This window comes from Cyprinodon tularosa, unplaced genomic scaffold (assembly GCF_016077235.1).
Source record: "Cyprinodon tularosa strain WSP-4 unplaced genomic scaffold, ASM1607723v1 ctg161, whole genome shotgun sequence".
Classification (NCBI taxonomy): Eukaryota; Metazoa; Chordata; class Actinopteri; order Cyprinodontiformes; family Cyprinodontidae; genus Cyprinodon; species Cyprinodon tularosa.
Window position 1 is genome coordinate 1,305,516 of NW_024038449.1, and position 26,676 is coordinate 1,332,191.

The following is a 26,676-nucleotide window of genomic DNA, read 5'->3' on the forward strand; positions in this document are numbered from 1 at the left end:
GGTGGATGTAGGCAAACAATGAGTTTCTTCAGTTGAACTTCTGCCTAGATGTCATTTATTATGGAGATGCAATTTTGTAGATCACTATTAGTTTGTCGACTTTGCAAAGACAGGCTCACTGTGCGCTACTCCTGGTTGTTTCCCCTCCTTCTCATTATTCCAGAAAAACTTAAGAGGTTTACTTTTATTTTTTCTAAAAATGATCTCGAAATTCAGAAAAGCATACCAATTTCTTTGTTTTTTAGCTAAATACAATATGCTTCTGAACCAAAAACTGCCATTAGGCTGAATATTATAAAATTTAGACTATTAAAGTTTCACATCTCTTAGCTCTTCATTTTTATATATTTATTTCCTGCTGTTCCTAAATGAAAGAAATTGTTTTTTTTTTATTTGCGCAGCCATTTGTTTAACGCCTTTTTCAAAGTTAGTCCCAGTCTGTAAGAAGTGTGACTCATTTATAGTCACATGATGCATCTTTTCTACCCTGATCTCCTTTGCTAATGCCAGGTCACATCAGATTGAGATATTCCTGCAAATCAATGATGTGGATTAAAGCTGTTATGAATGAAAAAACTGCCATTTTATTCCATTTATGCAGAATTTTTACAAAGATGTTTGCACATATGAGCAAAAGTTGTACTTTGTAACGTCAATCTAATGTGTTTAAGTCATACTGGTAACTGAAGCTGGATAACATCCAAACTATATATGAAGCATAGGCTACTGCAGCCAGAGTGAAGAAAATATTTATTTGAATGACATTTATTTATTTTGTTTAAGTATTATAGTTTTTTTATTGTTTGCAGAAGTATTTACTTTAATTAAGGTATTTTTCAGGTTATTAGTTTAATGGATTTATGATTTAAAGAGGAATATTAGCAGGTGCTTTTACACAGCTGTGATTCCTTTATCTAATTGGTTAGTTTTGGGCTGCAACGATATTCGCCATGAAATCTGCATCTCATTTGTTTACGGTTGGGTCAAAGGATCCTCCTTTTCCACCCACACAATGTGCTCATTTTTTTTCTTTCTTGCTCAGAGCTGTAGAACAAAAAAAGGGGGATTCCTCTGTCCCCTGATTACATTTCAGGAATGTCCCTGATCCTAAACTAAATCTTTGCATGACGTATTTAGTGGAGTAATTTGAAGGATAAAAGCTGTTTCAGCCCACATTTAATACAGCATTTAGCGCCTTTGAAAACGAATTGTGCTTCGATAGAGATGGTCTGGACATAATTATTCACTGTGAAGTGAGAAGTTTTCTACCAGAACCACTGGTTGATTAGGTTTTACTGCTCTGTGCTGCGTGAGGGTGGGTCTAATCACATACCAGGCTTTGAGTCAACATTTGGATGAGTTGGGGGGAATAATCCCTCCTGAATGAGCATTAGAAAAAGGCTTTCATGTGAAAGTGAAGTCCCACTATTGAGGGGATAAACAGTGATTTAGGCCAGAGCTTCAAAAAGCTGCTCCACCTCCTGAGATACAAACTCATTAAAACAAATAACTCATTAGAGCACTGCCTCACCTACTCTTATGTCTTGAAGTAAAAAAGAAATGGTTATATTGATTTGAAGCATTAATATTAAATGTGTTTTTTCCATCCTCTGAGAGCAATGTGATATGTTGTAGGACCGGTCTTCTAGAAACTTAAACAGAAGCTTCTTTTCTGAAGTCTTTTTTTATCTGTTTTATTTTACTGATGCATATTTTTGGTTAAAAATCAGATCACCAACTAAGAAAAGGTTCCGCCTTACCCAGCTGAACAGCAGTGTGCAGAAACTAGTGAGGGAGAGGAGGTTTCTCTTTAGCATAAACTTTCCTATCATCTTCATTTATAGAGATTTTCATGAATGCAGTATTAAATGACATTTTGGGGGTTTCACTTAATGCAAAAACATCGAATCTGATCTCCGCGAAACATGCATTTAACAGGCATTTAAAAAAAATCTCACAGTGATTACAGGACTTTGTTTAAAAGGTCCAGCCACCTTGCTTTTTTTATTTTTTTTTATCTCTATCTCTCTCTGGCTTAAATTCAGAGGAAGACCACAATTACAAAGATTGAAAAGATATGAATTTGGTATAAATTGGAACCATGCGATAAAATGCAATGCAATGCAATGTAAGCATTTTGTGCTTAAAATGCTATAGCAGAGGATTTGAAAAATGTGCAGTTCAGATTCGATATATAAAACTGCCCAGTAACAGTACGTGCATCTGTTCGACGTTACTGTATATAATGGGGGAAGTGAAGTAGAAGTGATTTAAAGTTTTCTTTGTCAGTGCACTGGTTACTCTATGTGACCTGGTTTCCAGTCTGTGGGTGTGTTTGCATGTGCCTGTCTACAGCTCTAGCCTTGGGCTGAGATTTAGCCAGGAAGAGCCATTTGATGTCCCATAAAGGTCAAAGTTCAGCTGATAGCAGGAACCACTTTAAACGTGCGTGTTAGTTTCAGTCTTTTATTCTTTTTGTTTTTGTTTTGCAGAACATATAAATACATAAATAAATTTTTTTTGTTTAATTTGAGAGTTGGATTGCATTTAAAAAAAAATCTTTATAATGTTAATGTAGGAAAAAAAATCAGCAGCACATGTTGGTACCCTTCGTTATATTAAAGAAAAGCCCACATTGGTCACAGAAATAACATTAAGCTGACAAAAGTGATAATAAATAAAACACTTGGCAGCAAATTTCTAAAATCCCTTGATAGTCTGGAGATTTCTTGTACCCTGCTGAGATTCAAGATGAAGAAAGCAGCCCCTCAGCATAACAGAGCCTCCTCCATGTTTCACAGTAGGGACACTGTCCTTATCTTTTCTTGGTGTGCTTCATTTTTCCTTCCATGAACATAGAGCTGACTTGCCTAGGCAAAACGTTGCATTTGTGTCTCATCTGTCCATAGGACATTCTCCCAGGAGTTATGTGGCTTGTCAACCTGTAGTTTTCTAAATCCCAGTCTGGCTTTTATAATGATTTAGTCCTCCTTGGTCGTATTTTATTAATTCCAATCTTTGTAGAATTTCCATGCTGTTTTGTTAGGATTATTATTGTTTGTTCATCAATTTCCCTCCTGCAGCCACATCTAGGGAGGTTGGCTACAGTCCAATAATTCGTAAATTTCAGAATATGTGAAACTGGTCGCAGGAACATTAAACTTCTTGGAGATTGTCTTATAGTTTTTACTTTTAACCTGCTTTGCTTCCTTCAGTCCATGTTGAGTGTGGTACACACCATGTCACCAAGCAGCACAGTGACTACCTGTAGCCCTATGTATAGGCGCCCTCACGTATTACAACCCTGTAGACACCTGTATAATCATTTTCATGAGCTTATTTTGAAAAAATAATTTTGTCCAAGCATGTTTGAAAAGCAATCTCTAATTTTCATCTGTTAATTTTCGTAGATTTTTAATGTATTATTATTATTTTTGTCAGAATCAAGTTATTTCTGTGACCATTGTGGGGTTTTAAACCATTAAATAATTTGTCCGTGTGTTAGGGATCTGTTGGGCCCTTAAAACTTTCTATTGATTGTTATTGTCATGTGGCTCGGCGCATTAAGGATCAAAAGCTGCACTGTGGAATTTCTTGCTTCAGATAACTAAAACACAGACTTGCCTTCCTAACCCATAATTGAGCAAGCTCATGCCACAACATGTGTCAGAGTCCATACTAAGCCTCACCATCCTTAATTAGCTAATATCAGGGAAGTGACTCATACTCAAAAATGTTGATATTTATTGCATAATAGCTACAGCACAGTCAGCCTGTTGTTTCCACCAATTGCATGTTTAGTGGTTGTTGACATCGAATTCATATTACGCCTTAGCTTAGAGGCAGGTATCAGCAAAATGACTCAGACCAACCTTGATTTCAGGCAATTTTGATTAATGACATCTGCATACAGGTTGTCAGGAATTGTTATTTAGTTCAGAAAACACATACCTTAGGTAGTAGACAGGTTTTCAGGCATGATTTTTGCCAACCTTGATGAATCAGGTTGGACCTGTTGGTTTGTTGTAAGACCTACAGTTCACACAGTCATTGTTTTGACTGTAAAATAAGTTCTCCATAGAAAGCACTCCTGATCACACAACACCAGACCCCTCAATGATAATCTCACATGGTCTTCTGTTAAATGTTATAATCTTAGAATTTTTTTCAGACATTTTTTAATTTTTGAAATAAAAGTCGTGTCTATTTTATTGTGTCAACATGTCAGTAGGTCAGCTGTCAGAAACCTGCTGACAGCCACCAGTGCTGCTCCAGATAAACACATCTCATGTTCTTACATTAGAGTTGAAATTAGCAGCAATTGGATTTTTAGGGCTTGTCTGTACTGTAGAGATGCACCAGTCAGAATTTTGTGTAAATCTTTGACCCAAAAATATTGTTTAATTTGTTATTCCAGTTTCTGCCCTTGTTTCTTGTGATATAAAAAAATCTAATGGCCTAACCACATAAAAAGGAAACCACTCCCAAATATAATTTTATCTAACTCAGACTTCTTTCTAGCCAGCTGCATAAATACAATTATTTTCAGAGCCTAAATAATCAAGATTACTTTGATCAAATTCTGAAATTTGCATATTCTGAAGTTCCTCAAACCCACTTCTTCCTTGTGTGATGGTAAGGTAAAATTCAAAGAAAATTAGCCAAAGCATGGAGGAGAGAATTGCGCCTGGTAGACCTTCTGTTTATAGCTTTCATATTCAGGAAGTTGACTGTTCTTTTCTACACCAAACATTAATTTGTTTGTATGCAATGTGTGCATTGGCCATAGAGGAAAAATACTCATTAAACCGCTTAATAAAGCTGGTTAGATTGTTCAATCTAAGAGAAAATGTGTCATTTAAATACATGGACTGAAAGGCCATTCCTTGATGAAGAAGCCATAAATCAACAAACAGCATAGATGCCAAATTAGGTCTTTCAATATACCCAGAAGATGATCAGAAAATTAAAAATTTCTGCTGTAGTTCCCCCACTGGATTTAGGTAACCTATGTACCAGGACACTAATCCAACATATCCGACCAATCTGTTGTTTTTTGTATGGGTTTGTAAGTGTTGTAAGCAGGCGCAAAAAGGGCTTCGAGTGCCATGGCTACAAAAGAGGTGCAAGAGTGTAGTATCTTAACTCACAAAGAGCCCCTCCCTCCCTGAGAAGTTAGTTTTTCTACTGTAAAAGAAAATAAGCATATTTTCATTATCACAACTTTGCTTTTTTCTTTTCTTGACATATTACAAAAGAATGTGTCCATAAAGAGATGCATAAATACTGCTCCTTTTACATGGATTTTTAATTCTTCTAAAGTGTTTTTGTAAATTCAAATTACTTGATTGTATTCCTTGAATATTTTTTTTAAAAAGGGGGGAGTTTGCAAGCCTAATTGTCTAGAATAAGGGCATGCTTGAATTATTTAAAAGTATTTTTCTTTGCAGAAATAATTCATGCATTGCAAAGAACAGATGGCATCACATGTAAGAAAAGAAAAATGTTAAGGTTTTTGCAGAGAAATTAAAACTTAGAGTCAAATGGGTTTTCCAAATGGAACATGATCCCAGCCAAGTAAGCTCATTGGTTAAAAATTGGCATATGGAATACAAAGTCAAGGTTTTAAAGTAATCAGCTCAAACCCTTGATCTCAGTCCTTATTGGTAAAAAGCCATATGGATGCAAGGCAGTCTACAAAGTCCCCTCCTGCACAGAAAGGACATTATGTATCTGCCGTGTTGTATTCATGTTGATTAGTCCAAAGGTTTCTAAACTTTTGAGCTTCTACCTCATGCAATGGTACCAGAGTCGACTCAGGACCCTAAATATTCACTCAGTATGCAAATATTTCTACGTAATCAATTAACTTTTTTTTTGTAATCTTGCAAACAGCATCAACAACCCAAGTAGTTGGTTTTTAGGTGATGATTTGATGCCTTCAAGCACCTTAGCAGAAATGTTTTAGTTTCTGTAGTGAATCTTAAGGCAGGTTGGTTAAGGACCAAAATGAAAAGATTTTTAAAATGCTGTTTGTTTTTATTGGTTGCTGATGTTTTTTTTCATAAATTACAGCATAGCTCCATCTCTTTCTGTTGCTCACATGTGCTTCGTTGGCTCCAATTATGCTGTGTTTTTACTTAACATGAATTTTCTGTGCAAGTTCTGTGTTTTTGTTGATGGTTTTGGTTTGTTTGTATGGAAATGTTTGATTGGCACCAAAGGGCCCCGCATACTTCTTTAGCATGTCTTCTTTCCGCTGGCAAAAATTCCTTACCTGTTACGAAAGAGCTTTCTTTTTTTTTATATAATAATAATAATAATAATAATAGTAATTAAGCTATACAAATGAGTTATTTTTTCTAAATATTTTGAAAATACATTCTTGGTTAAAAAAAAATAAAAAATTAAAAGAAGATGTTTCTTCACTAAGTGGGTGAAGATTCTCACTCATCCAGGTCATAATCATTCCAAAAAAAAGTAAAAAACAATCCACTGGACTTTGTTTCCAAGTTTGAAGACGTTTCGCTTCCCATCCAGGAAGCTTTTTCAATTCAAAATGTTAGGAATAGGGTAGAGTTCGAGGTTTTATACAGTAGTTAATCAAAACCTTGTTTTTGTTTTGAAAACATGAAAATTGAAACGGACGAAGGGGTCCACCCCTTTTGGAATGGAGGTCGTTTGGCTTCTTTTGTTAGCCTGCAATGCCCCATACCTGTCTAAGTCTCTGAAAGGAGTGTGGGGGGGTCATTAAAGGGAATCGTTGGCCTGGCTAAATAGGCGAGGTCTTCTGCTCTCCTCTATGGGGGGTGGGGTTACAATGGTAACGGGAAGGGATCAACTCAATTGCTGAATTGTAGGTTTTTGAAAGCTGGAATCAGAGTCCACCCCCTCTGTTTAAGGTTGGTTTTTCTTTCTTACGCCCTCTCAAACCACATATTTTCTTTATCCAAAATGTGAACATTCTGGTCCTCAAAAGAATGTCCTTTGTCTATAAGGTGTAGATGTACCGCAGTCTGGTCCCGAGGAGGTTGCTCTTCTGTGTTGGGCCATGCGTCTGTGGAGAGGTTGTTTGGTTTCTCCAATATAAAGATCAGAGCATTCCTTACTGCATTGAACTACATTCTCCACTCTGCTCATATTTAGTCTGGGGGTTTTGTCCTCAGGATGCACGAGTTGAGATGCACTTTATCCTAAGGACAAAACCCCCAGACCAATTATGAGCGAAGTGGTATATGCAGTTCAATACAGTGAGGAATGCTCTGATCTTTATATTGGAGAAGAACAAAGTCCAGCGGATTTTTTTAGCTTTCATTTATTTTGGAGTTTCTTTACTAAAGAACATAAAAAAGTGCAATATAATTGACTAAACTTGATTCATGGTATGGTATATCAGGTTTATTGTTTACCTATTGAATAGATAAGACCTGCTATCATATGGCTAAATCTTATCTTTTTATGAGCTGCATTTCAAAGAAAAGCCTCTATTAAACTGGAAAGTAGAGATTTGTTTTGAAGGTTAGATGTCAAAGCTGTTTTTTTTTTTTTATGTTGAATGGATCACTTGTCTGTATCAGCCTTTTGGCAGATGGGCTGCTGTATGAATGTAACACTGAGCCTTGAAAAGAGTCTCCAGACATGCACTCCTTTCTGTGTGTGTGTGTGTCCTCCTTTCTGTCCTCTAAACACACACCTCCTGTTTGGAGAGACCCCCCCCCCCCATTTCAGCTGTAGCCCACACATTTTGGCAGGGAGCTGTGAACTGTGGTCACCGTTATTATAAGCGTTCAGTGTTCCCCCCCCCCCCCCCACAAAATCATTGTTGGCCTCCGTAGCGGCACCAAAACCACACGATTAGTGTTCATGCGAGCATTGGGTAAATGTTGCATCTTAAGGATGTGTTTCATTCTATGACTTTGACATGTACTTCTGGGTCACTTCAATTATACAACAGATGAGGTGAAAATAATGTTTTCATGCAAACTTTTCCAATGTAACTTTCGATGTGATGCCAAAAACTAAGAGGGATGGTCAGTTTCAAGAAAAAAAGAGAGGCATTTTTCCTGCTTCTGGCTCTCTGGAATTAATATTGACTCATGTGGCTCTTTCTTTGACTGCTTTTAATCGCTACATTTAAGAAATCTGGCATTGTTTGAAGAGTGGCATGACTAAAGAGGTGACTGAACCATGTATAGAAAGGTGCTCTGAGATGCAACATACATACAAACAAACTATTCCCTTAGTAATGTGGTGGGTAAAGTAGCTGGCTTTTCTTTAGCTGGGGCAGGAGTGATATGAGGTGATGGGATGATAAATAAGAGGCAGAACAAAGCTATGTTTTGTTTTACTTAAATACCCATACATTTAACTGAATATCTTTACTCTGCTTTCTCTTCAGGACCTGCTGCAGGATAACAATGCATCAGATTTGCGTCCTGATTGAGCCAGGGTTAATGCACGTCGGGACACACATGGTCCTGAAGCTGTGACTGTGACCAGAACCGTCAAGGAAATTCCTCCATCCTCCAGGGTCACTTTAGTGGGTTTTTACATTTTTTTTTATCAGCCTATTTGTGCAGCTGCACAAGCTTCTGTTTCCACAACACACGAAAAGCACACACAGTTTATAGACATGCTGTCTCAGGCCCCCACAAAGGTCACTGGTAGCTGAGGTTAAAGCAGCCCATTGGCTGTTTTAACTGAATTCTTTATTATTTTTTTTTCAATGAAAAAAATCATTAAATATTATGTAAGAAAGAAGGAACTTTTCTCTGTTGGACAAAAATGGATACAACCTTTTTTTAAATTATTGAAAATCAATTACATCATTGATAGAAAATTCCAAGCTTTGGTGTTTTGTTCCACATACCTGAAAAACACTAACATCTACTTCCAGCCGCCATGAACAGTAGGGGAAAAAAACCCATGAAGAATTGTCTCGTACGCGAGGAGAGGCTGTTTTGTACGCGAGCAGTGATCGTTTTGTACTCTGCGACAATTTTATGGGTGTAAATAATAATCGTTTTGTATCGATGCATCGATCCAAAAGCCGACGATCCGATGCATCGACACGTCCGCAAGATAATCGATTAATGTTTTTTTTTTCCCCTCCGGTCTATTTTTATCCATTTGCTCCTGGGCGTAATTCTTCCTCCCGTGCTGCGGTGGCGCTAAACCTATTTTCCCCTCCTACCGCGCTTCCTGGTTATACTCTTACAGCAGTTTGTTGCAGCAAGCTTCACACAGACATTTTTAAATTATGCTCAGTATTGAAGCGTGGTCTGGGCTACACGCTGTGGGTCTAGATACGGCCGAGGCGATGAGGAAGTGGGGGCGAGTTTAGTCCGACGACGGAGGGACAATGGGGCAAAAAGAGCGGAGATTCAGCTGGAAAAAGGCTCCCAGCGTTCTCGCGCACCTCGCTCTTCTAGCGGGTCAAACTTCACGAGTTGTTTTCCGCAATTTCGGTCATAAAAACAAAACTAGCCGGCCTCCTGTCTGGTGCACTGTTTGCGGTCAGCTACAATCTGGGAGAGGTGCAGCGGAGCGTCTCTCAAGGGGCGGTGACGTCAACACTCTGGAGCCTTCTTCTTCTTCTTTTTTTTAATGGCGGTTGGCAAAGAACTTATAGGTGCATTACCGCCACCTTCCAGAATGGAGTATGGACCAGACAAACTATTATATTCTCCCTAAAATACCCGTTCTTCTTAGAAAATTAAAAATACCCCCAAAAACTACATCCCCAGATGACCTTTGAAACAATTCCCTTATATGTAGTTTATTTTTATTCCTGTCTAACTCTCTACACAACATCTCTCTTTCCTGAATATATTTATTACATTCTAAAAAAATATGTTGGACAGTTTCTCTGGAGCCGAGGTATTGCATTGAACTCATTACACTGATATTGTGCAGTATTTTTGCAGTATTTTTTGATGCAACTTTTCTACTTCTGTTATTTGCTGTTGTTTCTAAAGAAAATGCATAATGATATTACAGCTTTCATTGATTTATTTCAAACTTGAAACTTTGTTTAGCCTGTAAGGTGTAAAAAAAAATAAAAATAAATAATAATAAAAAAAAAATTAACCAATTAATCGATTAATCGAATCGAATCGAATCGAATCGTGGTGTATTCTTAAGTATCGAAAATAATCGAATCGTTGGATCAGGAAATCGATACTGAATCGAATCGCCATGATGGATGTGATTTACACCCCTAGACAATTTACAAACTATATCTTCAGTGTAATGTTAGAGTCCGGTTTGTAAAACTAATTTTTGTGTGTGTGCTACATTTAAGGACAGTTTGAAAAAAAGTTTTATTTGTGTGTGACATTAGATCAGAGTTTGTAACACAAGTATTATTTGTGACCAATAAGTTTTATTTGAATGCAACATGTTTAATTTGTGAGTGATAAGATTTGTTTGTGTGAAACATGCTTTATGTGTGTGCGCAACATGCATTTTTGTTTACGTTTTGGCAGAAAAATAACTCCATAACAATATTTAGTGATATTAAGTATCATGACTCGTATCATATTGCGATATTGATTTATTTGGGGAAAGAAAGAGTTTTACGATTACTGCCTTTTTCTGCTATAACAAATATTTTAAAATTCAGGGCTACCAGTTAAAATCTGAACAAATGATGATGCATTTGTATATAAGAATACTTTTAGTTCTTTGTTTAAATATCTGCTATTTGATTGATACCCTAGTTTCAATATCATAATGCTTTACTTTTGTTTCAATCATACAGGGAGATCAACACCAAACTGAAGTCTACTGGGAGATGGCCTCTGATGAAAACCAAACTAAACCAGCATCTGCAGCACCATTTCACCATATTTACCCCCTATCCAATGGGAGCAGACCCAGAAGAGAAGATAAACGCGCTGCTAATCTGTCGGAAGAAGGGCGGAGCTCTGAACAGCTGCGGCTTTCAAAGCAGCGGAGCTGTCCTTCACCCCCCCACTGCAGGAAGCGGTCACGTGACAGTGTCAAGGGGAATTTTTTGGATGAAAGTTATAAAGACTTTGAGCACAGCTCGGAGGTCTCCGGTGCCACAGAAATGCTTTATGCCGAACTTTCTGTTGAACGTATTGAAAAAAAAGCTGTGATATTTAGGAAGGACTCAGAGGGGTCTGTGTTGCTGGAAACCCAAGGAAATATTATGAAGGAAGATGGAAACACGCCTAGCAACAGTCCATGTTCCTGTGGCTTGTCTTACTTTCAGAAAAGTCTGGATTCTTACTTATGCCACAGTGTTAAGTCCGCTCCGAGGCCCAGCTCCAGCTCCACTCCAGTTCAACGATGTCATCTCCGCCGTGGTAGTCTGCCTGTGTCCATGCTGGCTTTTCGTAAGGTAGCCCAAACAGTCCTCATTTATAACTCATTTGTTAAAGCTCTCATTTAGCATTTAAAAACATCACATTAGTGTTGGAATTATTATTATTTTTTAATCCTTTCCTCTTAGGGCAGTCCCTCCAGTGAGCCGAGCTCTTTGGCCTCCTCTCCCTGCTGTTCTCCTGAACGCTGCGGTTGGCAGCGCAACAAAAATGGGCACAACCGTCTGTATCGCCTCAAGGATGGATATTCAAGTTTAGAGAGGCTAAACAGAAAGCCAAAGTTGCAAAAAACCCCATTGGAAAGGGTATTCGCTCGAAGGGCTTCTCTAGAAACGATCCCAGCAGCATTGGGGGAATCCTCAGGAGGAGCTGCAATCTCCAACTGGGGGAGCAACAGCAGCGAGGAGGAAGACCTGTTGGATAGTGCAGGGTTTGTCAGTGAGCGTAAAGGACGGTCCACCGTGCTGGTGAGGCGGTTCTACAAGAATAATAAGAAGGTATTTGCAGCCATTAATGTTTATTTTTCAACAAGTATGTATAGTGTCTTGAAAAGTATTCATAGCCCTTTATTTTATCATAGACCTGCAACAGGTAGTGCATTTTGAGGCTTTGAATTTTTTCAATTAACAGACATACATATGCACATTCTTTACTCTGTTATCTATGGAAGGAACCCAGCTGAAAGGTCTAATTTCTTTAATGCATAAAACAAACTTCTCTCTTTGTTTGACAACATCAGTCAACAAAAAGAAAAAGAACAGATCAGAGAAACAACTTAAATAAACTTTTAAAGCAGATTTATGGCTATTATCCTTTACCCCATGCCTTAGACATCTTATCTTGCAATAAAGAAAAGTATTATAAATTCGCACCACACTTTTCAGAAACAAAACATCCAAATATGATATAAGTGAAGTTTATTTTAGCTACTTCTTTTTGCTTTTCTACATTGATTTCAAATATGCATTCATAATAGTGGTATTAATGTATCTATGAGGTTGAAGGCATGTCAGTGTTTAGATTTAGGTTCTCTTCAGTGGATTTTATAATTTAAAACATTCTTTAAAGCCTCTATATTTCTTTCCATTAGGTGACAAAGTCAGTGTGTGCAGGAACCAGAGCAATTGTCAGGACATTGCCCTCGGGTTGCATTTCAGAGGAGGCCTGGGAGATCATGGTTAAATACAGACTGTGGCATCCTGCCAAAGAAGATGTGTGGCCAACGTTGGTGTGTGGAGATCATTTCAGAGGCTGCAGAGAAATGCTTTACTCCATTAGAGTGAGCCCACACCTGGTAAGAGCTGCAGATGCATGAAGACTCTAATATACAGTCATTTAATAGATCATTTGTATTATTTTTTTTTAGATTGTAAGCTATCTAGATTTGAAGGGTTTAGGCTCAAAAAAGAAGGACTTCTTTTTAACATCTAAGTCTACGTTCACACCACAGTGCTCAATTCAGATTTTTTGTGAAATCTGATTCTTTTGCGTTGTCGTTCACATTTCTAAATATATGCGACTTGTATGTGATCTCCTGCATTCAGACAACTTAAATGTCCTGCACGCGCAGTAGAGGACGCCATGATGTTACAGGCGAGGGTGCTCTGTGTTTATGGAAGTAAACATGGATGGTGGTGCTTGAGTGCATCTAGCGATCTTTCCCAATCTCAGCCAGTATATTAACAATACAAAGTTTTCAAGAGGGTTGAAAATAAATACTCACCACCACATTATCGTCCTCATTGGTTGTTGTTTTTCTTCCTGGTTCTGCGCAGCAAGATGAAGAATAGTGACCTTTGTTGAGTATTAATGGGCTTCAGGTCCGATGAATGCGACCTGTTCACACACAGGTCCCATTTAAAAAGATTCAATTCAATTCAGTTTATTTATATAGCGCCAAATTCACAACACATGTCATCTCAAGGCACTTTACAGTTCAACCAGATCATACAGTCAAATTGATACAAAGTTTTCTATCTAAGGAAAACCAGTTGATTGCATTGACTCATTGACTCAAATACAATCCCCCACACTAAGCATGCTTGTAGCGACAGTGGAGAGGAAAAACTCCCTTTTAACAGGAAGAAACCTCCAGCAGAACCAGGCTCAGTGTGAGCGGCCATCTGCTGAGGCCGACTGGGGTTCAAGGAGACAGAAGCAGAGATACAAAAAGCAGCTGTAAAAGGCGGCCCCGTCCAGGAAACACACAGCCAGGCAGACGAGCTCCAAGGCAGCTCCCATGCCAGAGGACGAAGAGAGCACATCCACTCAGTCACGGTCAGAGAAACAGGACCACACTGGAAAACAGGCCGATCTCCAACATCTATTAACAAGGGTGTTGATAGAAGCAGCACAGCTGATGTTTTTTTTCCAGGATGACGTCACAGCCAAACAGGAACAGACGAGGCAAAGCTACTCTGAGGAAAAGCAGAGAGAGCAGAAGGTTAGAGATTGAACTAACAGATTCTGCAGAATAGGAGAACAGAGAGAGAATGAAGCAGAATGATGAAATGGGGGTCCCTATGTCCTCCAAAAGTCTAAGCCTATAGCAGCATAACTATAGAGATAGCTCAGGATAACCTGAGCCACCCTAACTATAAGCTTTATCAAAAATGAAAGTTTTAAGCCTAGCCTTAAAAGTAGACAGGGTGTCTGCCTCACGGACTAAAACTGGTAGTTGGTTCCACAGGAGAGGAGCCTGATAACTAAAAGATCTGCCTCCCATTCTACTTTTAGAAATTCTAGGAACCACTAGTAAACCTGCAGATTGAGAGCGAAGTGCTCTGTTAGGAACATAAGGAACAATCAGATCTCTCAGATCAGATCAGATCAGATACGTATCGGTTTCAGAACCACATAGCCAAGTAGCCTGGGTCACATTTGAACAAATGTGATCTGTCTTGTCCAGACTGTCATGAAAAGATCAGATTCAGGTTGCATATGAGCAAAAAAGGTTGGATTTGGGCCACTTCAGGCTGCAGTGTGAACGTAGCCTTACGTCCTCCAAAGCAGGGGTCTTGCAAGCTATGGCAGCGGAGCTGCATGTGGCTCTTTAGACACTCCACAAACTCCCATGGAATTTTCATGACTGTGGCTAAAAATGATGAAGAGCCAGCTAAATATTTTAACAACAGATATACTAACAAATGCATATTTTAGCATTTTCCTTACAGGCTAATCACATTGAATAAAAAAAAGACAGAAATACTTTATTTGGAAGAAAAAGTCTGTTTTTTTTTTAACACATTTTTGCAAAACTACCAGCAAACTGGTGGATAACTGGTTAAGTGTAAGTCTTTTTTTTTTTTTTTTAAAGGTAATGTAATGTTTCTGGCTCTAAACAGGTTTTATTGGCTGGACTGATTTAAAAAAGATGCCACTTTTGGTTGTAAGGTTGCAGACCCCTGGCCTACAGAGATACCTTGATTAAAATGAATTCGTGTGATTTTTTTAAAGGTTGAAGTTGTTTTCCATAATTGAGTGTTTTGAGTTATACTGGTGTCTGATAAAGTCTTGGAAGAGAAACAAGAAAGTAGAATTTATGCTTTCATCCATGTTTTAAGTTCTAAGGCATCGTATGGATCTGGAATCCTTTTCCTCATAATGACTCATTGCACAACTCTTTTCTTCTCTTTCATAATGCAAAGAAATCTGGAAAAAACTCTGGAATTAAGGGAGAATAATGTTTCCCGGCAATTGGTAGCCTCTGTTTTTGTTTAAATGTTTTGCCTGTAATGCATAGATGAATAAATTTGTTCAAGGAATATGTTAATAGACCATGTACACACACACACACACGCACCAAAACACACAGGCTCTTTGTTCAAGTGAGGCCCCTGCTGTGGAAAATGATTTATTCTGTTAGTTCTGCTACCCGTATTACTGAAGGGTTGAATGACTGAGCTCTCTTTCTGCTGTGTGTCTGTGTAAATGGACTGAGCTCAGTTGGCATCTGTGTTACATTTACAGCTACAGACATTGTACAGAGATGGAAGATGGAGGAACAGAGACTTTGCAGAAAGTGTTTGGTAAACATGTGAATCTCTCACAGGACCCGTTTCACTTTTTCAACAACCAATTGGACTCTTTACAGCTTTTTCCCCCCTAGATTTCAACAGAACACGATAAGTGATAAGCCATGCAGTTCGGTTCTCAACTTTGAAACATGATGCGTGGGCTGACGTTCAGCAGCATCACGCAGGATGCTCCCCTGTTTTTGTTTTACGTTATCTTTCTCCTCCTTTTCCTTTAAAAGTCAGAGTGCAATGAAACTTAAAGCTTTTAAACACACTATAAATTCAATTGTTTTAGAACTGTACTTGGACTATAATCACACTTTGGCTTTTTTTAAATGCAAACTAATTAAAGAGGAAAAGGCTAATATTATCTAATAATTGAGTAAAGTGAAAATTTTTTTCATTTATAATAAGGGCAACACAGGTATTTGGAAGTGGAAAAGAGAAGTTGTCCCATGAGCATGCAAGTAACGTTAAGTAAGTCCTTCTTTGAAGGTCTTCAAAAAGAAAAAAACAGCATAACAATGAACAAAGAGTGCAGCAGGTAATCAGGGATATAGTTGTATAGAAGTTGAAAGCATGGCTGGCCTGTTAATTGGAAATTTTCAAAGAAATGGTCCTAAACGGACAGGCCAGGCAGGAGGGGCAATAATCAGAGAAATATCAGAGTAGCCCTGGGACATCCATACATCCCATTTGGAAGATTGCCTTAAAGAAACCCTTTGCTGAAGGAAGCCTTTGGAAAGTCCAATTCAAATAGGCAGCAGTTCATTAAGACGCAACAGATATGTGGTAGAAAGTGTTATTTGCAAGTGATGCAGGGTTTTCCCCAGAAAACTGAATAAGTGGGGGTCTCCAGGGTAGCCCACCCACTGCCAACAATATTTTTGTCAGAAAAATATTGAAATTACACCGAAATGGGTAAAATATGAGTATTTGATTATGTATTTTTAAGAATACATTAGCACCTATAGAGTCTTAAAACAAGCATACTTATAAAGTACTGTTCTACATAAGGAAGAAGTATGAAAATAAATATTTTTTTGCATTTAAATTGCATATTATTAATAATGATCCGGTGCATCTAAACATAAGCAGAGTAATGCAGGTATTGTTAACACAAAGTGCAAACGATGAACCGTATCCACATAGATGTTGCATCTTACAGATGGTAATAAATGTACCTTTTCTTACTTGCTTTTGTATCTGAAATGTTTCTACACCTCAAATGTTAACGTACATATTGGGTCTCCCTACAGTGCAGAGAGCCAATATGTACTTTTAGCACATCTTGGCTCTGTTTCAGGGTGAGCTCTGAAGACTGAACCAACCCGACCAAATATACCAGGAAAAAAAAAGCTACAGCTATAAACAAAGCATATCTAATGTTGAATATTATGGCAGCATAAAAATTTAAACCAAGATTAAATTGCCCTGCATATATTGTTACAGTTTTATTATAATGCAAAACATATTTACCATGCTCAGTCTTGTTGATTTAGGGCCATCTTAATATTTTGGGTTAAATATCTCTATATTCAAGCAGCATCTCAGCTAATATTAATGAGTTCTGCTCAATGCTGTGCACTCTCATTGGTCAGCAGGTAAACAAATTACTTCCAGGTCTCCTCCACTGCTCCTCCAACTTCGGAATAAAAGTGTCCGAACCTTACTATGTGACACGTAGCATTATTTGAAGAAGTTTGTTGTCAGAAGGTAGGGAACAGGCAGTGGTTATTTTGGTTCACGTTATGGGAAAAAAACCCCACTGTCCTTTGCCTTTGCCAAGTACAGTATGGACCATAGGGTGTTACTATTTGTGTCACTGTTACTAGTTTATTACACTGGATTTAGAATATATAAACAAACAATGCATAGTCTGGCGGAGGGGCAACTAAAGCCTGGCAGCCAACCAGGCTTATAATACAGTGGGGGGAAACCCTGTAATGATAAAATAGAATATTTTTGAACAACATGCAGCACAGCATGTTTGCTGAAAATCCCATGGAGTTTATTCTGAATTAACCATTCACTGTTGGAAATGTTTTCCTCGGCAGTGACAGGAGAGTGGCGCCAAGTTAATTGGGAAATTAGTGGAGTTAAATATGCAGCACAACTTCTGTTAGAGTTTATAAATTGGCATTAAGATTAACCTTCAGCGGGTCAGTGACTCTAAAGATACAACCAGAGATGGAAATATTTTAGATGAAAGTATATTCAGATATTACTATGGCCTTGTTACAGTCCAAAGCTTAATCAAAATGAGAAATTTGTTTTAAGGAACTAAGATAACCTTACATATGTCCTCCATTCAGTATATCTCAGCTTGGGCTGCAACTAATGATTATTTTGCAAATACATTAATCTGTTGATTATTTTTTCGATTAATTGCTTGATAATCATAGCCTGATGTAGTCCTACTCAATTCTAGTCAGAATATGAGTCTGATACTGCTCCATAGAGCTGTGATTATGGGGCGTGTTTCGAACAAACCAGGAAAAAAAATGCCTCTGCACTCAATTGGATAGACCTACAACCAATAAGAGCAACGGAGTGCGTGACGTATGTTAAGCCAGGCACAGTTGTTGTCAACAAAAATCAAAGCGTGCAGTTGCACGCCTAGAATAAAAAGATGAGCCTTGATCGCGTTCGGAATGGCACCCAGGCTATGATAATCACATAGCCAAAGGTTTCTTTAAGATTTGTTTTACTAAATTAAAACAGGTGAAACTGGATAGAGCCTATTGACAAACGGAAACAATTTTTCATCTTAATGTATATGTTTTTTTTTTTGTTTTTACAATTTTGGTATAATTAAGGGAGTGGCGACCTAGTGGTTAGGGCATAGAGCTTGGAATCCTGAGGTCCACAGACTGCCACTATGGCTCCCTGAGTAAAATCTTTAAAGCCACACTGCTCCCTGGGCGCCGCACGATGGCAGCCCACTGCTCCCAATGGGTTGGGTTAAATGCGGTGGTAAGTTTCTCCAATGTGAGATCAATAAATTTCAATTACCGTATAATTATTATTAATTACTGCTCTAACTGGGGTTTTCTATCAGCTATAGGCATATTGTAGAGTTTCTATACTCCAGCTATTAATTATTGGTTACATAATTAGTTGGCAATTATTTCAATAATCGATTTATCACAATTAATCCAATTAATTGCTTTAGCCCTAACCTTAGCTCTAACCATTTATTAAATAATAATGGTTCAAGTTTCTCTAGATGTGCAAAAATTGTAAAGACTGGGTATCCATCCACTTCATCTGTCATGTTGTGTTACCATATTAGATAAAATCAAGAATAATTTAAAGCTTTCTGCAAGCTTGCAAGCGATTATATAAGTTTGAGTCTTGCATTGCTAGAAAACAGCTCAGCACTGTGTGAAGCTCCTGCTCTGTGGAGGGGGGGGCTCACTCGCTCAAACCATAAAAACACTGGATTAACACTCGTGCATACCGCGCTGCGGTTTTCTGACTTCGCCACGTCGTTTTTATGAACCCACTGCGGTCATTGAAACGCAGGCTGAGTGAAGTTCATGGAGCGATGCTCTAATAATGAGCCTATTGAAAATGGTGAAGTTTCCATTTTCCCTTTTTGTCCAAACAAAGTCAAAGCTGCTTTTGCGAGGGGTCACCTGAGAAATGCCTCTGAGCTTCAGCTGAACCTCAAACTGAGAATGATCTGGAAGAATATTTAACAAGATTGTGCAAAAACTCATGAAGAAAATGGGACAGACAATTAAAAGAAGCACTGCTGGAAGCAGTTAGAAAAAATAAAACGATGCTTTCACTCTGTTCCTTATTTTGACTATTGGTAACAGATGGAGCCATAACAACCAGAGTCAGCACATCATCAAATCCTAATCTGAAAGACAGCTAAGAAAGCTAAGATTCTCCCATTTTTTTGGAACATCTATAGTATTTATGGTGTTTGATGCACATCCTGGTGTGTAAGAAGTCTGGGATCGTATGGAGCAGGGTGTCAGTTCACAGACAGGAAATATGGGAAGGGGAACACGCTAGCAGAGAAAGAGGGAGGAAAATGAGATTTTAAAAGAGGAAAAAGTGAAAAAAAAAGAACATTGGAGTGGGATGTGTTGGGGGAGGGTGGCAGGAGCGTCTAAAGAGAGGAAACCAAAAGAAAAAACGAGCAGTCATGTTTTAAGTTATTAACGAGGCCTGATAATATTCCACATCAGCCTATGTTTCCCTTTGTGCTGCTTTGTCACTGTGGCTCAGATCCATCATATAACCCATTGTATTATCTCCACACTTACAAAAATGGTACAAATGTCCCATAATTATTTCCCTGGATTGCAAATTGCTTTTAGGCTTGTTGGCTAAATACTTTCCTTTTAACTGGAGAGCAGATGAAATAATACTTTGCCCATACTGCCTAATCTTTTCGGGCTCTTTAGCAGTTATGGTTTAATAACTCCCCTAAAAGCTTTTTATCATATCATTTGTCCTTTAACAGCATCGTTTTATATTTTTCCAGTGTACCTAATTTGCTTTTAAAAAAAGCTTTGTTGAATAATTGCTAGTTTACTGTTTGCTCTTTTTCCCTCAACTTCATCGGAATAAACAGTGAAAAGCTTAATTGTTTACTTGGATATATAACCACTGCTTGTTGAACCATGATGCAGTTTACAGTGACAACAACCAGTATTTATAATAGAGAATAAGACCAACAAATAAGTAAAAAACTAGACAATGACTTGAAGGTTTGCAGGTCTACTTATTTTAGGATCTTGTTACTTAAATAACAAGAGTTTCAGAAATCGAAGGTTCGGGTTTGAACTGTGAAATATGTGCAGGAAACGTTTAACACAGAATAGAGAAGTTTTTCATCACCATACACTGATTTAATGGAGAAATGTTAAAAAACTGTCTGCTGGTTTAGGTTTTCCGTTGTTAAATACCCTTCCCACTTTTAGATGGTAGGTTGGAGATGAAATGTTGCTTTAAACTCAGCTCTTTTTGAGAGTTCTATAACTTTATCCTTGCTTAAGTTTGGCTGTAGAGGGTTTTATTTAGTGGATATTTTTTGTAAAAAGAAAATAAAAAAAAGTATATCTATTTTCTTTCTAACTGAGAAGTCATTTTTAGAATCAATGATCCATTTTTCCATCTAGGGATGAACTTTGCTTTCCTGTTTCTCTTTAGGCTATCATGTCATAAGTGGCTTTACTGTGAGAATTTGTCCAGCAAAGGTCTAAGATTATTTACAATGGAAAATATAGAAGCTGCTGGAGATGCGCTCTATTTGTAGAACATCTTCCCTCCTTTGGGAATTTCAGAGCTAACAAGGAGATGTGGTTTTTAAAGCTTTAAGCTCGGTTGCTGAAATGTGTTTTTGGAGTTCGAAAAGGCAGCTCTGTTTCTGTGTGTTTGTTTATGATTGTCTGCTATTTCAAGGAGTTCTATATTTTCTTTATCCAGTTCAAAAGCTGTTAACATTCTTTACAAGTTTTACAATGTTCATTTATACAAATTCTTGTTTGTTTTAAGCTGTTATCTATGGCATTTTAGAGGCTACTTAGCACAGAAATTAACATTATTTACTGACTCAGTGTTGATATTGGGGAAACTAAAAGTTTTGTTTGTCTTAATAATCAAACCTTTAATGTAAAGTGTCCTACAAATACTAACAATTACCTATATGTTAATTTTTATTAATTAATTCTGAGATTTTTGTTTTGTGTTATAACTTTGGTTTAAAGCTTAGGGTTAGAGATTGCCTTTTAAAAAAGACAATAAGAGAGGTTGTCTCTTCTGTCAGATCTGGACTTTTTAAAAATTAAGTTATGAAATGCTAATTCTCATCTAACTAAATGCAAAAAGTACAGTCCTTTATAACAAATGCCCATTTTTAAATGTAATATTTCCCTTTCTAGTCATTTCATAAGCATATTACCTATTTATTCTATACAAACTGTTATAGAGCTCAGGTTGTGCCTATGTAAATATACTTTAAAATAATATTGTGTTGCTAGACATAAGAATAAAACTGGGTTTATTGATAGGTTTGTCAGGTTCATACTTAGTAAACTAGACTTAATTGTCTGTCTTGGGTTGAAGGACAGTTTTCTCTTTGCCCATTTTAACTCTAAGGGTATATTTCTATAAAGTGACACAAAGAAGACAAGCTTCAATCAAGTTTGACACACCTCCATATATAATGGGCCAAATATCTGTATGGACCTGCTGATGCAAACATTAATGAAGCTTGAGTAACAGTTACATTTAATGTAGTTGTTGGCTATCTTATTTTTAATAAATTAAATAAACAATGCTTATGTTGTGTTTTACAAGAGCCTTATGTATTATCAGTTGTACTGACAAAAAGTCGATACAATGCATGATTTCATCGTGTCAGATAAAAAAAAAGTTGTTAAACAAGTTTGACAATGAGTGCAACATTTTTTCAAAGTGGATATGCAGCAGGAGACATTGTTGCAAAACCCATTCTGTAAATTTCCTCATGTCCTAATGGATTATAATAAGACATATGCCTTTGAACATTTTCTCACAATTTACATAAATCACCTGACTTGAACACATAGTGAACATAGCTCAGATTTTTATTTACAACAGCAAGTCAGGCTGGTAAAGAAACCAGGTAGTGCTCTGATGAACAGACTTTAACCTAAAAAACAGATGTAATGTGCTTTCCAGACTATAAGCCACTACTTTTTCCCCATGTTTTGAACTTTGTGGCTTATACAAAGTTGCTGCTTTTCTTTGGCTTTTTCCTAACCACCAGGGGGCAGAATTCAAAATTTGGAATCAAATTTGAAGGCTAATTTTCATTTAGCACAAGCACATGCTAGCAGCAGGCATGACATGAAGGAATGTTCCTAATTCACACATTTTGATGTTTATTTACCACATTAAAGCTGTTGAACTAATGAAGAGACTAGGCTCAACTCATACAGAGCTGAAATAAAGAGCTAAGAAAGCCCTATTTTTCATTAGAAGCTCTCACTGTCACTAGCCAACAAGCTAATGGGAGCTAGCATTCTTCCCTACTCTCGGGGTTATATGTAGAGCTCCCCCTACAGGTTTTGGTATGGGACAGTTATGTAGGTATCAGCGGCTTATAGCCCGGTGCGACTAATATTTTCCAATTTAAAAAAAAACTTAGTGGGTGTGGCTTAAAGTGAGGTGGGCTATATAGTCCGTAAAATACAGTAGTTATCCCCCAAAATCCATGCAAATTCTGCTTAGGCCTTTATGTATATAATTTTTATTTTTCAGCTTACACTGTACGATTTTTTTGCCCTATTAGGGCCGTCTTTCCAGTCGTGCAAGAATTTTTCGATCGGGCCGACTTTCAGCCTGATTGTGCACAGGTGGTAACGAGGGGCGATCAGCCTCTCACAACCACCTCCCGATCAGAAATCGTGAGGTCGGGATAAAATCAAGAATGTTCGATTTTTTTCCTGACCATCATTGGCAAATCGCTCAGTGGGAATGCGCAAACAAGGATACTTCTTCCTCTCAGATGAAAACACAGAACTGCGCCATCATTCTGACGTGGTCTTGGCTGCGTCCAGCAGTACCAGACGGTGCTGTTGGTCTGAGGGGGCTGATGCTTTACGGTGCCGATAGAAAACAAAGAGCTCTGTGTGAATGGAAACTCTTATGAGACTGTTCCCAGGCAATCTTCAGCATCTAGAGAAGCACCGCCCTCTGCGGGTGAAAATGAGGAGAGCACCCTAGATGCTTCCCTGCCAAATGTTGAAACATCCCCAGCCAGGTCCTCCCGGCCCCCTCCGGTTTCCACACCTCCTCCAACATTGTCTGTCCCTGCTAAAACCTGCCGATGGCACCACTGCTGCTACAACCACTTCAGCCTCTTCAACCCAGGGGGCTACCACCCTCACAGCATCGCCATCATCATCCTCTTCCTCCCCTGAGCCAGGAAAAACGAGTGCTTCATGACCTGGAGGCAGTAGTAGCAGCTCAACAACAACTTCTGCTTACCTTATCAAGGCTGGCCTTTAAAAAATGAAATTGTCTAGAGAGCTGTTCTAAACAAAATTTATTTTTGTCTACACTTGTGTATACAAAATGACAAAATAAATCTGTTTAAGTCTAAGAAACATGGTGGGGAGGCAAGTGAAATGGAGTTCTTTCTGTAAAATTGACAGACCGCAGTAGCCACGTTTGCTTAGCCATGTCTTTGTCTAAATACATCATCACCTTTTCTTTTTACGGTTTTCAGCACACAAAATTGCGCAAATTGCCAAGGCAGCACGTTTCACTCTAGTTAGCTTCATATTCCTCTTCCACTGGTTTGGCTTCCGGATAGACGAGTCCGAGTAGCGCCATCTCACTGCGGAGCTGAGACCGACATGATTTTTAGACGTACAGTGTGAGCAGGTAGATCGCATCAGAGCGTCGTTCTGGACATGCATCTTGAGCTGCGAACTCGCACTGTACGACGAAACCCTGCAGTTTCATCGTACAGTGTGAGCTGTAGCTGTGTGCAATGATCGAAAAAATCGCAGCCAATGCTAGACTTTAGGTCGCAGAAAACTCATTTTTTTTCTGTAGGAGAACCCATGTTTTAATTGAAGTTGCTTTGATTCTTCTTCCACAAGAACACACACGTTCTGACCCTTCTTATATGTCAGACCCATTTAACCCTTATTCTGAAACTGTTGTGCCTCACTGTGTGTGTTGTGCCTCCACAAAGGAATGTGTTGAGCAGGCCACTTTCATGCCCAGCTGGGTGTTACGGCTTAGCCAGAGATTATAGTGCACATACTTGTGTGTGTTTGAGTGTGCATTTGGATAATTGCCTGAAGAGGAAATGTGTAGGATGGTAAATATCTAGCATACCTTTGACGGGAGTACTGTTTTTTTATTTTTTGAAAGTGACAGCATCTTTAACAATGTGACCTCTCTGCACTGAAAACAAGTTCATTCTATCGTCTGCTGTGTTTAGTTTGTCTCCACTGCAGTAGATTTATCTGTGCTGCGCTTGTTTTTTGTTGAAACACATTTCATCCGTTTGTTTTTGCGGAATCACAGAGAGGGGTGTCAAACCTGCGAGTGTGGGTGTGTTCGGTGGGTTAAATGGAGTGCGTGTTAGTTGTTAGCTCAAGCCGCATCTCTGTGACTCTGTGGAAAATTGCACTCATTGACATCGAACAGTTTGTCTGAGCTGAGAGCTGGAAGCTGTGAAAACATTTTTCTTTTTGTTTATTTGATTTTGAGACCAGATCACAACAGAAAATGCTCTGAGCATTCCCTTTTGATGTAGTTTCCCAAAAAACATATTCTAATTGTGAGAAAAACAGTTAATCTACTTTTTCTTAATGTAAAATGTTACTTGACCCTTTCAGCCTCATGCTTTATAGCTTATTTGTAGTCGGTCTGCATTACACATAAATATTTAATTCATTTAATTCTAGTGATGTAATCCCATTATATTAAACATTTCGCTTGAAGCATTTATTGGAACAAACAGAGGTTTCACTGAAGGGATATTTGCATACAAGCAAAGCAGCAATGTTTTATGTAAATATATGAAAATTTCTCAAATTGGAGGATAATTCTGTGCTGACTTTTATGGTTGCACTCAGATAATTATGCAGATGCCATAAAAATAGGCTGTGGTATTTCCTCCCTGCATCTTTTGTCTAATAATTTGAGAGTACAGCTTAAGAGCTCTGGAGGGGATTTGGCTAAAATTAAGCCGGAGGATGATGGAAACTAATGCTTTTAATTGCATGCTTTTATTTACCTAGCAATTGTTAACATGAATCACAGTTTTTAGAATCTGTGAAAGTAGATTTGGTTTTAATATATCTTCAAAGCTAACTACAACATGCTTGATTGGAGACTTTTGCTTGGTGCTGTTGAAGACGTTTCCACTCCTATACAGGACGCCTCGTCAATTCTGGAGCCACGCAGTCGAGAAACCTGAAGGTTAGAAGCTCTATTCAACTTTAAAGTTTTAAATCAGCTGGTTAACTTTAGGACTTCCATTCTGATGGAAATTACTATTAAATTTTAATACTTGATAAAACATTTTTATTGCTGTTATAATGTCTCAAACTTAAAGATAAAAGATGAAGCATGGAAAATAAATAAAATTGTGACCCTAGTTTGGAACTGGAACATTGGAACATTGACACATAAATTAAGCTTTGACGCCATCTAGTGGTGGGTGGAAAAAACCAATCTAATTTTTGTTATAGTAAGCACCTGCTTCTACTATAGAAACATGGATCAATTCCTCCTCCAATAGAAATTCTTCAGAATAAACAACCTTTACTGAAATCTTTGAACTACATTCAACCTCGAATCTGTAACATATTTTTAATGTTTAATATTTGTGAGTTAGTTTATTTATTGAACAATTTGCAGACCTGTGTAAAGGGATGAAATGTATAAGTAAAAGAATTATGGATATAAAGATGTTTTATAAAGAATATGGTCCTTAAATAACTTTATGTAACTATAAAATATATATTTTAGTATGTAGAAATTAAATCATTTTGGATTGGAAAAACAATTCGATATTAATACTCTTTTTATTACCAAAATGTCTCAGATTTGTGACTTTTAGTTCTTGTACATAAAATTGAATTACTCCAATAAGCTGATCGTAAGAGGATATATTTCTCGTTGCAATTCATGTTTAATAACTGTAATCTGTCTTCTTAAATCTGCCTAAATAAGTTCATAGGCCTGAAACATTAAACACTTTCACTACAATCTGCTTGCATTTGAAATCAAGCTTCACCTCTGATCATTATTAACAGGGTCATTATTATCTTCGGGCTTGAATCTAAATAAGACAAGTAATAGAAAACCTGTATTTTTCTGTGTGAGAGATCCATTTTTTTTGTCAGTCTTTTAACAGCTGCCACTAGAGGGCAGCAATATTCACTTGATTAACTTGCGATCCAGTTTTTCTAAAAGATTTGGAAAAACTTTGCTTCTATATCTGCTGTTTGAAAAAAAACAACATCCCCAGAACATTTAGATGTTAAAAGGGAGACAGAGAGCTAGCTTTTATCTTTATCAGAGTTCAATGATCCACACTAGAATACATACATAATGCATTTATTAGTATTGATTAGAGACTTAGATCTTTCAAGACACCAAATGTTACAAATCTACAATTATTCATGAAACGAATAGGCTCAGCATGGCAGGCTAATTAGCAAAGTATTGATCAAAGACATGCAAAGTGAGGACTGGCCAGCTGCTTGCTTTGTTCTGTGACGACTTTGATGTCAGCTGGGCATCAGAACGCTTAATTTCACCACTTAAGCAGGCAG

The 26,676-nt window shown here is 37.8% G+C and overlaps 1 protein-coding gene across 4 annotated transcripts in view; it reads left to right on the forward strand.

The window, feature by feature from the left end:
- Positions 1-26,676, forward strand: part of plce1 (phospholipase C, epsilon 1) — a 132,632-nt gene that overhangs the window by 15,914 nt on the left and 90,042 nt on the right. For all 4 annotated transcript variants that reach the window (XM_038280579.1, XM_038280580.1, XM_038280581.1 and 1 more), the window contains exons 2-5: positions 8,399-8,539; positions 10,763-11,368; positions 11,480-11,848; positions 12,442-12,645. In XM_038280579.1, coding sequence (XP_038136507.1) covers positions 10,796-11,368; positions 11,480-11,848; positions 12,442-12,645 — 1,146 coding nt within the window. In that variant the 5' untranslated portion in view covers positions 8,399-8,539; positions 10,763-10,795. The remainder of the gene's footprint in view (positions 1-8,398; positions 8,540-10,762; positions 11,369-11,479; positions 11,849-12,441; positions 12,646-26,676) is intronic.